The 13,143-nt window shown below is 48.2% G+C and overlaps 1 protein-coding gene across 1 annotated transcript; it reads left to right on the top strand.

Annotated features, from left to right (window-relative positions):
• Positions 1–1,082: 1,082 nt before the first annotated feature.
• Positions 1,083–11,857, top strand: LOC144602819 (uncharacterized). The gene is made up of 4 exons (XM_078415941.1): positions 1,083–1,244; positions 6,443–6,538; positions 8,056–8,289; positions 11,831–11,857. Exons 1-4 carry the CDS (start codon positions 1,083–1,085, stop codon positions 11,855–11,857), a joined length of 519 nt encoding a protein of 172 aa, XP_078272067.1.
• Positions 11,858–13,143: the final 1,286 nt, after the last annotated feature.

Below are 13,143 nucleotides of genomic sequence, written 5' to 3'. Positions count from 1 at the left end.
CTCCGGTTCCGCTCCGGGTGTGTAAAAGGGTCGGGTCCCGGGGCCGGCGTCAGGAGCGGGGCTCGGGGGCTGTGGGTCAGAAACCCGGTGGACAACAGGTCGGCGCTGAACGGCTCCCATTTAATCCCCAAATTCCGCGTCGTAAAAAACCCCAGTGAGCGCGGAAATAAAACCAGGGGGAATGTAAGTGTGGGAAGAGAGAAATAAACAGCAAGTGGAATCAGAGCTGTCGATCCGTTCATTTTCACGCGTTAACCGCGTCCGGCAACGGAACAGAAATTACTTTTTTGAAAATATTTTAAAAATGTAATGTCATTGGACCCTTCTGGTCAAAAGTCGTCACGGTATTACTAATTCCGTTCAAAGACTAGTTCAATGTAATAGATACATTTCATGTTACTTCAGTGATTTGGAAAATGTACACAACCATTGACACACACGACAAGCTAATTGAAAGAACGCGTTTATTTGAATGATGTGCATTGTTGCTTCTAATACTATAATTGAAATAAATTCAAAATTACTTGAACTGTGCAGCTTGCTTTTGAATTCTTTTGAAATCTACTGAACGGGGAGACAGCAGTTCTGTTTGCTTTAGTTTAGATTGGAGATAAAGCGCGGAAACAGGCCCCTCGGCCCACCGAGTCCGCACCGACCAGCGATCCCCGCACATTAACACTACTCGACACCACACATGGGACAATTTGCACTTATACCAAGCCAATTGACCTACAAATCTATATCTCTTTGGAGTGTGAGAGGAGACCACAGAACACGCAGCTCACGGGGAGAACGTACAAAATCTGTACAGACAGCACCTGTAGTCCTGATGGAACCCAGATCTCTGGCGCTGTGAGGCAGCAACTCTACCGGTACCACCCCTTAATCCTTTGAACTGTGTGTTTGAGTTGTCCTTTCTACAAATTGGCGACTGCATTTCCTGCACCTTCAACAGTGGCAGGTTTTCAGTGACAGGGAGGTGGTGGTTGAGGGGGACCCGTGAACCACTTGCCCTGTGGTTGACCGCAGGGGATCCACCTCTGTTGGCGCCGCAGGTGCATTTGTCCCATAAAATGGTCGTCATGATGGAGACCCTCGGGTCCTCTGGCCGGCGCCCCTCTTCCCAGACGAAAGCAGACATCGATGGTGAAATCCACCAGCTCCTACTGCGCGCCTGCACAAAGTTTGGCCGCCTGAGGAGAAGAGTGTTTGATGAGCGGATCTCCAAAGCTCCACAAATCTCGGTGAACGCTGCCCTGGGCATAAGAAGCACAGGTTAGGGCCCCGACTGGAGAATCTGGTCTATTTCCCTTCACCAAACACAAGGAATGAATCGGGAGGCTTCGGGAAGGTGGAGGAGACATTTGCTGGAAAGGTTTTGGAGATGACGGGGTTCAGGTTCAGGATAAGACCGGAGAAGAGTGTTTGCTTCTCCGGGGAACATAGATAGGGGCTGTCGGGAGATTTGACAGAGGGGTCCAATTTCGGATCCGGAGCAATGGGAGTCAATCATCTTCCCATCTGTGGTGATCAGTGGGAGGAGCAAAGACCACACCGATTTCAACAGAGACGCAACCAGGTGGCCAGGTGGCGAGTAAAGTTGGGCCGAAGGGCCTGTTTCCACGCTGCATCACTCCATGACTCTGTGACTCCAACAAGGGGGATATGGTGGAAAATGACCTGCACTGGCGTTGGAAATTCAACAAATTCGATCCGAGGCTTTCGATGCGGAATGTTCACCGCCCCCCACTGTCACTCGTGAGCGGACAAACCTAAATACTCTGGCACAAAGGTTAATGGATCATATAACACAATTTATCAAGGGATGCGCCGCGTCTCCAAATATAGATTGGCCTGAAGACTGGCGCACGAGAGACAGGTGCACTGTTGTGGATTAAAATAAGACCGGAGAGAGGTCTCCGTCCATCCTGATCCCGGGCTGGGATCGGAGATGCGGGCGGGGGGGTCCACTGCCCAACGCCTTCACAGTTACACCCGAGGCCTCGTTAGCACCCGGCCCCGGCCATTTATCATCGAGTCCAACTGCACGGACGCAGGTCTTTCAGCCCAACTTGCTCGTGTCGACCAATATGCCCCATCTACACTCGTCCCAGCAGCTCGCGTCTGGCCCATTTCGCTCTAAACCTTTCCCATCCCTGTACCTGCTCAAATGCCTTTTAAACTATGTTCTAGCACCGTCCCCAATTCCTTCCCCTGCCAGCGTGTTCCATATATCATCTACCCTCTGTGCGTAAAGGTTGCCCCTTGGGTTCCTGTTGAATGTTTCCCTCCACATTAAAGCCATCTCTGGTTGTTGATGTTATCTCACTTTTCAAGAAAGGAGCGAGAGAGAAAGCGGGGGATTTATAGACCAGTTGGCCTGACATCGGTGGTGGGGAAGATGCTGGAGTCAATTATTAAAGAGGTAATAACGGCGCATTTGAATAGCGGCTAAAGGATTGTTCCAAGTCAGCAAGGATTTATGAAGGGGAAATCCTGCTTGACGACTCTTCTGGATTTTTTTGAGGATGTGAAGATAAGATCAATAGCCATTTATTTGTCACATACACATAAATATGTAGTGAAATGAAAAATTACCCGCAGTTCAACAATAAGACCAATAAGAATAATCAATAAAAATGCAATAACACATACAGTCATAAACTAACACCAAAGAAAAGAAACATCCATCACAGTGAGTCTCCTCCAGTCACCTCCTCACTGTGATGGAAGGCCACAATGGCTTTTCTCTTCCCCTGCCGTCTTCTCCCGCGGTCAGGCTGTTGGAGTTGCCACGTCGGGGCGGTCGGGGCTCTCGACATTGAAGCCTCCGCCGGGCAGCGAAAATCCCGCGGCCTATTGCAGGCCGCGCCGGACGGTGAAAGGTCCGCGGCGGGCCGACCCAAGCCCCGCGATTCGGGGCGGGCGAAGACGCTGACGCTGCCGCTGCCGGAGCTCCCGATGTCGGCCCCCACCCAGGGGCCTGCGGGCTTCCGACGTCCAGGCGGCCCGCGCCAGAGCCTCCGGAGACGAGTCGCAGCCGCTCCCGCGGCAACCGAAGGCAGCCAGCGCCGCAGGTGGTGAGTCCGGGCCGCGGGCTCTGCGAACCAGAGCCCAGGTGGTCCCAGCCGGAGCCCGCCAGCTCCAGGTGCATGGCCGGTGGTAGGCCGCAGCGGGAACAGAGACACGACACAGAAACAAAGGTCGCGTCTCCGTTTGGGAGAAATAATTTTTCGAGACCCTTCTTCAGACTCAATCTTCGGTTTAAACCAGCATCAGCAGTTCCTTCCAACGCACGGGTCGATTCTGACCGTTTGAAGATGGGTCTTGACACGAAACGTCACTCATTCCTTCTCTCCAGTGATGCTGTTTGTCCCGCTGAGTTACTCCAGCATTTTGTGTCTGTCTTCGGTTTAAACCAGCACCTGCAGTTCCTTCCTACACATAGCGACTGATTACTGTTCACTTCAGCTTTGATGGCAACCGGTATTATGGAAGCAAGACCCCATGGCGCTGATGGCGGCGGCAACCCGAGACCCGCTGTTGAGGCGGCTCCTCATCCCCCTCCACCACCCTCTCCCCCTCATCCCCCTCCCTCTCCGCCGGGCCTGCAGCGGCGGCACCGACCCCGACCCCGCCCGGCAGCCGCTCCGCAAGGAGCGGCTGCGGCTGCGGAGAGAGGCGGCCTTGGAGGCCCGGAGTGGAGGAGGAGACAGAAATGGAGGGGTGAGGGATAGGAGGAGGGCGAAATGGAGGGGTGAGGGAGAGGAGGAGGGAGAAATGGAGGGGTGAGGGAGAGGAGGCGAGGGAGTGGAGGAGAAAAAAATGGAGGGGTGAGGAGGAGAGGAAGTGGAGAATGCGAGGGAGAGGAGGGGTGAGGGGAAGGAGAGGGATGAGAGAGAGGTGGATAGGAAGAGTGGGAGGAGGGGAAGGAGGATGAGACGTGAACGAGAGGAAGGAGGGGAGGAGGTGGAGACGTGAAGAAGTGGAAGGGGGTGAGGAGGAGGTGCAGGGAGAGGGAGAGGAGGGTGAAAGGGAGAGGAGGAGAGGGAGAGGAGGAGGGGTGAAGGAGAGGAAGAGGAGGGGTGAGAGGGAGGACGAGCAAGAGGGGTGTCCTCTTTGTTCAGGAAACGTGGCTTCAACTCCATTCCACGTTGTTGTCCAGCCTCACTTACCCCCTCTGGCAGCTTGTTCCAGACACCCACGACCTACTGTGTGAAAATGTTGTTCCTCAGGTTCCCGATTAAATCTTGCACCTCTCACTACAAACCTGTGTCCTCTAGTCCTCTAGTTCTCGATTCCACTGCTCCGGGTAACATTCACCCTGTCTATTCACCTCTTGATCTTATGCACTTCAGCCTCCTGCGCTCCAATTAATAAATCCTTCCCTGCCCAACCTCTCCCTTTCGCTCTGAAATCCTGGCACCATCTTCGTGAATCCACTCTGCAGCTGTTTCCAACATTTTATCCTGCCTTACACTGTCCCAAGCGCTACTCCCCGCTCCCGTCTATATTCAGGACAGTTTAATGTGTAACTGACCCCTCCCTGTGTCAGAGAGCGGGGGAACCCCCATAGTTTCCGCGGGTGGATTTGTCTCCTTCCTTTAAAATGGTCGTAACGATGGTGACCCTTGGGTGCTCTGTCCGGCGCTCCTCTTCCCAGAGGAAGGCAGACATTGATGGTGAAACTCACCAGCGCCTTCAGTATCATCATATCATCATATCATATCATATATATACAGCCGGAAACAGGCCTTTTCGGCCCTCCAAGTCCGTGCCGCCCAGCGATCCCCGCACATCAACACTATCCTACACCCACTAGGGACAATTTTTTTAAAACATTTACCCAGCCAATTAACCTACATACCTGTACGTCTTTGGAGTGTGGGAGGAAACCGAAGATCTCGGAGAAAACCCACGCAGGTCACGGGGAGAACGTACAAACTCTTTACAGTGCAGCACCCGTAGTCAGGATCGAACCTGAGTCTCCGGCGCTGCATTCGCTGTAAAGCAGCAACTCTACCGCTGCGCTACCGTGCCGCCTCAGTGCACCTGCACAACATTTGGCCGTCTGAGGAGAAGACTGTTTGAAGATCAGGACACAATTCGCAAGTCCTCAATCATTTTGTCGCACACCTTCTGTCTTCTCATCTCTGGCCTTTGTCCAACCGTCTGCCTATCAACGGCAAAACCCGCCTCTCGCAGTGTAATCAGTGTTTTGGTGGAACAGTATGTGTGATGATGCCATTAAAATGCTGAATATATCTCATCTATCAATTCACAGATTTTAGTTATTTTTCTTTTTAAATGTTTCTGCAAGTTTCTGCTACTAAAATGTCGCCTTGACCTACTACTGTTTAAAGGTCCGAAATTCCCGGAATGGCGGGACTGTCGTATGTTGAAAGACTGGAGCGACTAGGCTTGTATACACTGGAATTTAGAAGGATGAGCGGAGATCTTATCGAAACGTATAAGATTATTAAGGGGTTGAACACGTTAGAGGCAGGAAACATGTTCCCAATGTTGGGGGAGTCCGGAACCAGGGGCCACAGTTTAAGAATAAGGGGTAGGCCATTTAGAACTGAGATGAGGAATAACTTTTTCAGTCAGAGAGTTGTGAATCTGAGGAATTCTCTGCCTCAGAAGGCAGTGGAGGCCAATTCTCTGAATGCATTCAAGAGAGAGCTAGATAGTGCTCTTAAGGATAGCGGAGTTAGGGGGTATGGCGAGAAGGCAGGAACGGGGTACTGATTGAGAATGATCAGCCATGATCACATTGAATGGCGGTGCTGGCTCGAGGGGCCGAATGGCCTCCTCCTGCACCTATTGTCTATTGTCTATTGTCTAAGGGTCGAGTGGTCTATCTTTCTCCTCTAGTATCTTTGATCAGCAGCTGCGCGAAAGGGAATGCGTTTTGAACCAGGAAGAGGCGGAGTTAAAATGGCTTCGAAAGACCAGGTCGAGAGTTGGACCGAGGAGGCAGTTTGTCCCATCTGCCTGGATTTCTTCACCGATCCGGTTATACTGGAGTGCGGGCACAACTTCTGCCGCTCCTGTATCACACAGAGTTGGGACCGGGAGGGGAGAAACTCCTGCCCGGAATGTAGAGAGGTGTTTACAGACCGCACCCTCAGGGTGAATCGGGCCTTGGCGAGATTGGCTGAGAAAGCTCGAACACTGAGCCTGAATCGGACAGAGAAGGAAAGTAAACTTCACTGCGAGGAACATCAGGAAGAACTGAAGCTGTTTTGTGAAACTGACAAGAAGCTGATCTGTGTGGTTTGTGCAGCTGGGCGGGAACACAAGTCTCACAGCTTCATGCCGGTCAAAGAAGCTGTTGAAAACTACAAGGTAAAAGCAAACCGATTTTGATCCCATCATTGTTTAATACCGTTTTTATTGTCTAACGCTTTTATTCTCCGATTTTCAAACACAATTCCAGGATCAGGTGAAATCTTCCATCCAGTCTCTCACAAAAGATCAATCAGAGATCCAACAAATGGAGCTGCAACAGAAAGAGAAGATTTCTGGAGTTCTGGTGAGGCTTTTAAGTTTCGATTTCCTGATCTTGTGCAGGTTTGATCCCTGTGATGCGTGTAATAACAGGGCAGCGCAGTGACACAAGTAGTGCTGCTGTCTCCTAGTTCTGGCGAGCGGGTTCGATCCTGACGTCGGGCGCTGCAGAGACAATAGGTGCAGGAGTAGGCCATTCGGCCCTTCATGCCAGCACCGCCATTCAGCATGATCATGGCTGATCATCCAAATTCAGTATCCCGTTTCTGTTTTTTCCCCATATCTCTTGATTCCGTTAGCCCTAACAGCTATATCTAACGTTTGAAAACATCCAGGGTATTGGCCTCCACTGCCTTCCGAGGCAGAGAATTCCATAGATTCACAACTCTTTGGGTGGAATTTTTTCCCTCATCTCATTGTAAATTTCACCAGTGGGATACGAATAAAGGAATATATTATTATTATATCAGTCCTAAATAGAAAAATAGGTGCAGGAGTAGGCCATTTGGCCCTTCGAGCCAACACCACCATTCAATATGATCATGACCTATCCCTATTCTTTAACTATAACCCCTGGTTCTGGACTCCCCCAACATCAGGAACATTTTTCCCGCATCTAGCCTCTCCAATCCCTAAAGAATTTTACATGTTTCTATAAGATCCACTCTCATCCTTTGAAATTCCAGTGAATACTAGCCCAGCGGAACAATTCTTTCATTATGTGTCAGTCCTGCCATCCCGGTAATTAACCTGATGAACTTACACTGCACTCCATCAATAGCAAGAATGTTCTTCCTTAATTTAGGAGACCAAAACTGCACACAATATTCCAGGTGTGGTCTCAACAGGACCCTGCACAACTGCAGTAGGACCTCCTTGCTCCTAAACCTAAATCCTCTCACAATGAAGACCAACATGCCATTAGTTTTCTTCACTCCCTGCTCTACCTGCATGCTTACTTTCATTGACTGATGTACAAGGACACCCAGGTCTCCTTGCACCTCCCCTTTTCCTAATCTGACACCATTCGGATAATAATCTGCCTTCCTGTTCTTGCCACAAAAGTGGATAATGTCACATTTATCCACATTATACTGCATCTGCCATGCATCTGCCCACTCACCCAACCTATCCAACTCACCCTGCAGCCTCACAACATCCTCCTCGCAGCTCACACTGCCGCCCAGCTTTGTGGCATCCGCAAACTTGGAGATATTACATTTAATTCCCTCGTCTAAATCGTTAGTATATATTGTAAATAACTGCGGTCCCAGAAATGAGCCTTGAGGCACCCCACTACGGGGAGGTGGACGGATAAATGGGAATTAATGGACACGTGAGAAGGAATAGACAGCTGGGAATTGTATTAGGGGCAGAGGATTGATGGGTTGTAAGATTACCCTCACGATATTTTAGAAGCATTTTGAAAAACGATTGAATTGCCAAAGCAAATAAAAATGCACAGGCGAAATGTCACCAGTAAAGACGCGAGGAACCATAATCAGTGACATGAAATATTGATCTTCACCTTTCATTTCACAGGAACAGTCACACAACCTTCAGTCCAAGATCACATCCAAGTTTGCTGAACTGCATCAGATTATCACTGAGAAAGGGCAGCGTGTACTGGCAGATATCCGGGAGGAAGAGAAGAAGATTCTGAATAGAATGAAGAAAAAACTTGGAAAGATTAAAAATAAAAATAAATCCACTCAGGTGGAACTCTTGAAGTTGCAGCAACAGATGGATCAAAAAGACAGTGTGGTATTTCTGAAGGTGAGGGGTGACACTACAGTCTGGCGAAGTGAAAGTGCAGTCACAAAATGGTGGGGGATATTTCTGAAATAAATGCTGCATTTACTAGTAATTCAGAACTGGGTAAATGTTTCATCTGTTCCAGCTGTTGTTGTTCCCAAACTAATTGGCCTCTGCCATAATCTATGGAATCTCAGGACTGCTTGGCCAGAATGGAGAGAGGTGTATGTATTCTGTGGAGTTCAGATCTACGACGGGTGATCCTAATCTGATCCCAAGGACCACGAATGGACAGAGGGCAGTAAATCTCTGGGATTCTCCAACCAAGAGACTCTGAGAGGTTTAACCTGTTAGATGTATTTATACCAGAGGAAGATACATTTTTGAAAATTCGGGGAACTGAAATGAAAGGGAATGGGACAAAGCGGAGGAGTTTAGTCCTGGGCTAGATCAGTCATGACCACATTGTGGGGATTAACATTGAAATCGAGAACGTGGCGCACACAGCAGATTGATCATCTATATCCGGTTCCCATCAGCAGTGGGCGGTCACCTTGGGGGAATTTGCTCGGTTTGTTTTACCCACCTTTGTTCACCATAGAATGACATCCCATTCTACATCATAGACAGGCCATTCGGCCCATCCTATCCAGTCAAGAGTTCTGCTCCTCTCGACATCCCTCCCATCTACTCACAATAGACAATAGGTGCAGGAGGAGGCCATTCGCCCCATCGAGCCAGCACCACCATTCAATGTGATCATGGCTGATCATTCTCAATCAGTACCCCATTCCTGCCTTCTCCCCATACCCCCTGACTCCGCTACCCTTAAGAGCTCTATCCGGCTCTCTCTTGACTGCATTCAGAGAATTGGCCTCCACTGCCTTCTGAGGCAGAGAATTCCACAGATTCACAACTCTCTGACTGAAAAAGTTTTTCCTCATCTCAGTTCTAAATGGCCTACCCCTTATTCTTAAACTGTGGCCTCTTATTCTGGACTCCCCCAACATTGGGAACATGTTTCCCGTCTCTAACGTGTCCAACCCCTTAATAATCTTATATGTTTCGATAAGACCTCCTCTCATCCTTCTAAATTCCAGTGTATACAAGCCTAGTTGCTCCAGTCTTTCAACATATGAGAGTCCCGCCATTCCGGGAATTAACCTAGTAAACCTACGCTGCACGCCCTCAATTGCAAGAACATCCTTCCTCAAATTTGGAGACCAAAACTGCACACAGTACTCCAGGTGCGGTCTCACTAGGGCCCGGTACAACTGCAGAAGGTCCTCTTTGCTCCTATACTCAACTCCTCTTGTTATGAAGGCCAACATTCCATTGGCTTACTTCACTGCCTGCTGTACCTGCATGCTTCCTTTCAGTGACTGATGCACTAGGACACCCAGATCCCGTTGTACGTCCCCTGTTCCTAACTTGACACCATTCAGATAATACTCTGCCTTCCTATTATTACCACCAAAGTGGATAACCTCACACTTATCGACATTAAACTGCATCTGCCATGCATCCGCCCACTCACACAACCTGTCCAAGTCACCCTGCAACCTCATAGCATCTTCCTCACAGTTCACACTACCACCCAGCATTGTATCATCTGCAAATTTGCTAATGGTACTTTTAATCCCTTCATCCAAGTCATTAATGTATATTGTAAATAGCTGCGGTCCCAGCACCGAGCCTTGCGGTACCCCACTAGTTACTGCCTGCCATTCTGAAAGGGACCCATTTATCCCCTCTCTTTGCTTTCTGTCTGTCAACCAATTTTCTATCCATGTCAGTACCCTACCTCCAATACCATGTGCTCTAATTTTGCCCACTAATCTCCTATGTTGGAACCTTGTAAAATGCTTTCTGAAAGTCAAGGTACACTACATCCACCGGTTCTCCCCTGTCAATTTTCCTGGTTACATCCTCAAAGAATTTCATAAGATTAGTCAAGCATGATTTCCCCTTCGTAAATCCATGCTGACTCGGGACAATCCTGTTACTACTATCCAAATGCTCCGCAATTTTGTCTTTTATAATTGACTCCAGCATCTTCCCCATCACTGATGTCAGACTAACTGGTCTATAATTTCCCGTTTTCTCTCTCCCTCCTTTCTTAAAAAGTGGGATAACATTAGCTACCCTCCAATCCACAGGAACTGATCCTGAATCTATAGAACATTGGAAAATGATCACCAATGCGTCCACAATTTCTAGCACCGCCTCCTTAAGTACACTGGGATACAGACCATCAGGCCCTGGGAATTTAGCAGGAAGAAGGGAAAATTCTATTCCCCCGCTTCTGTCTTCAAGGGACCCACATTTGCCTTGATTACTTTTTTCCCTCTTTACATACCTAAAAAAGCTTTTACTATCCTCCTTTATATTATTGCCTAGTTTACCCTCGTACCTCATCTTTTCTCCCCGTATTGCCTTCTTAGTCATCTCCTGTTGCTCTTTAAAAGAGTCCCAATCCTCTGGCTTCCCACTCTTCTTTGCATTGTTGCACTTCTGCTCTTTTATTTTTATGCTGTCCTTGACTTCCCTTGTCAGCCACGGGTGTCTCTTACTCCCCTTGGAATCTTTCCTCCTCTTTGGGATAAATTGAACCTGCAACTTCTGCATTATTCCCAGGAATACCTGCCATTCCTGTTCCACCATCTTCCCTGCGAGGGCCTCCTTCCCATCAATTCCGGCCAGCTCCTGCCTCATGCCTTTGTAATCCCCTTTGCTGTACTGTAATACTGACACTTCCGATTTTCCCTTCTCCCTCTCAATTTGTAGAGTAAAACTTATCATATTGTGATCACTGCATCCTTTTACCTCGAGTCCCCTTATCAGATCAGGTTCATTACACAACACTAAATCCAGAATTGCCTTCTCCCAAGTAGGCTCCAGTACAAGCTGTTCTAAGAATCCATCTCAGAGACACTCCACAAACTCTCTTTCCTGGGGTCCATTACCAACCTGCTTTTCTCAGTCTACCTGCATGTTGAAATCTCCATAACCACCGTAGCATTACATTTGCCACACCTGGTAACTCCCCCGAATTCCAGGAGTGCTCACGTGTTTATCACGCTCGCCCTTAAATGTATCTCTGCTGTTGTCTTCAGTCCCTCCAATGCAAGTGAGGTCCATGTTCCCATCACTGCATTCCTTTCAGTATTTGTTGAAGACCACGTTACATTTCAGCTTTGATATTTGCTCTCCCATCGATTAGAGATATTATTTCATCCTCACCCATTTAAATCCACCGATAATCTTAAATCCTATCTCTTCATTCCTGACATCTTCCCCACATAAAATCCCATGACCTGCCCAGTCTTTGCATTGAGTTCCATCCTCTCAGTTACGGCGTCATTCTCATGAACATTCCTTGTGCTTTTCCCCAACGTTCTACGTCTCGACTGTAATGTTCGCTTTCTATCAGCATGACAGCGGCGATAAGAGTTGGGAAATGGGAATTATCAGAGTGTTGTAGAAATGTGGAGAAATTCCTGCTATCGGGATGAGGACGGTCCATCTCAGTCAATTGAGGTTTGTGTTTTATTTCTTTCAGGAGGAAGTTGGTCGCAAACGAAGGTAGGACATGCTCTTGACGGAAACATTGTAAGGTTTTGTTGAACAGCCCAATATATTTCTAACGCTCAGTTTATAACCAGCTGTTAAATATTTGCAGAGTTGGTGATGAAGCCAAACCACAGTCGGTGGTAGATGGAAACTTGCTGATTGAAAAGTTTGAAACTCCTTTTTTGTACAACATGGTTTTAGCAGAAACATCTGATGCCATCAAGCAAGGTAAAGCTTATACCTTTTCCATTGTTCTTGTTTCTGACATCTTTAAGTAATGTGTAGATGTAAACATTAATGGTATTTTGGACTGAAGGGAAATTGAAGATTTGATCTACCACCAAACACAGCTGCAGAAAAGCATCACAGAGTCAAAGAGCTGTGTCACACAGAAACAGGCCCTTTGCCAACATGACCATGCCAACCAAGTTGCCCAACCGAGCTTGTCCCACTTGCCTGAGTCTGACACATATTCTTCCAAGTCTTTCTGGTCCACGTATTCACCCAACTGTCTGTAAAAGGTCGTCATTGTACCGCCCTCGACCATTCCGTCTGCCAGTTCGTTCCGTACATACACAACGCATTGACTGAAAAAGCTGCTCCTTTTTACTGTTTGCACTCTCACCTTGAACTGATGCACTCTAGGTTTAGACTCTCCTACCTTGGGTAAAATACTGTGGCTATTCACCTCATCTGTGCACCTTATATAGATCTGATACACAACTCTTAAAGCACCCTGATGGGCTCCAAAGACAAATGTCCCTGCCTGTCCAACGTCTCCCTTCAGCCCTGATGAAATTGTAGTAAATCCTTTTGCCTCCTCTCCAATTTACAAACAACCTCATTGTGTCAAACGCTGTATTTAATATCCTGACCTATGAAAGCATGAGCGACAAACACATTCTTCACCTGCCTGCGTGTCACCGTTGCATCTTCCATGGCACTGTGTACCTGCACCCCGACATCTCTCCGTTCTATAAAGCTCCCCGTTTACCGTGTATGTCCTGCCCTGGTTTGACTCAGCAAAGTGCATCGCCTCACCTTCACATGAATAAATCCCACCTTCTGTTCCTGAGCCCATTGGCCCAGTTCACAGGGATCCCATTTACTCTCAGGTAACATTCTTCACTCTCCACAATGTCACCAATTTTGCATCCATCTGCAAGCTGACTAACCGTGCAACCTACATACACACCCAATCGTGTATATAAATAAGGAACAACAGTGGGCTCTGTCTCCAGTCTGAAAAACAACCCTCTACCAACATCCTCTGTCTGTGACCTTCAGGTAATGTTGTGTTCC

This window comes from Rhinoraja longicauda, chromosome 19 (genome assembly GCF_053455715.1).
Source record: "Rhinoraja longicauda isolate Sanriku21f chromosome 19, sRhiLon1.1, whole genome shotgun sequence".
NCBI lineage: Eukaryota > Metazoa > Chordata > Chondrichthyes > Rajiformes > Arhynchobatidae > Rhinoraja > Rhinoraja longicauda.
This window is presented reverse-complemented; position numbering and strand designations above follow the sequence as displayed.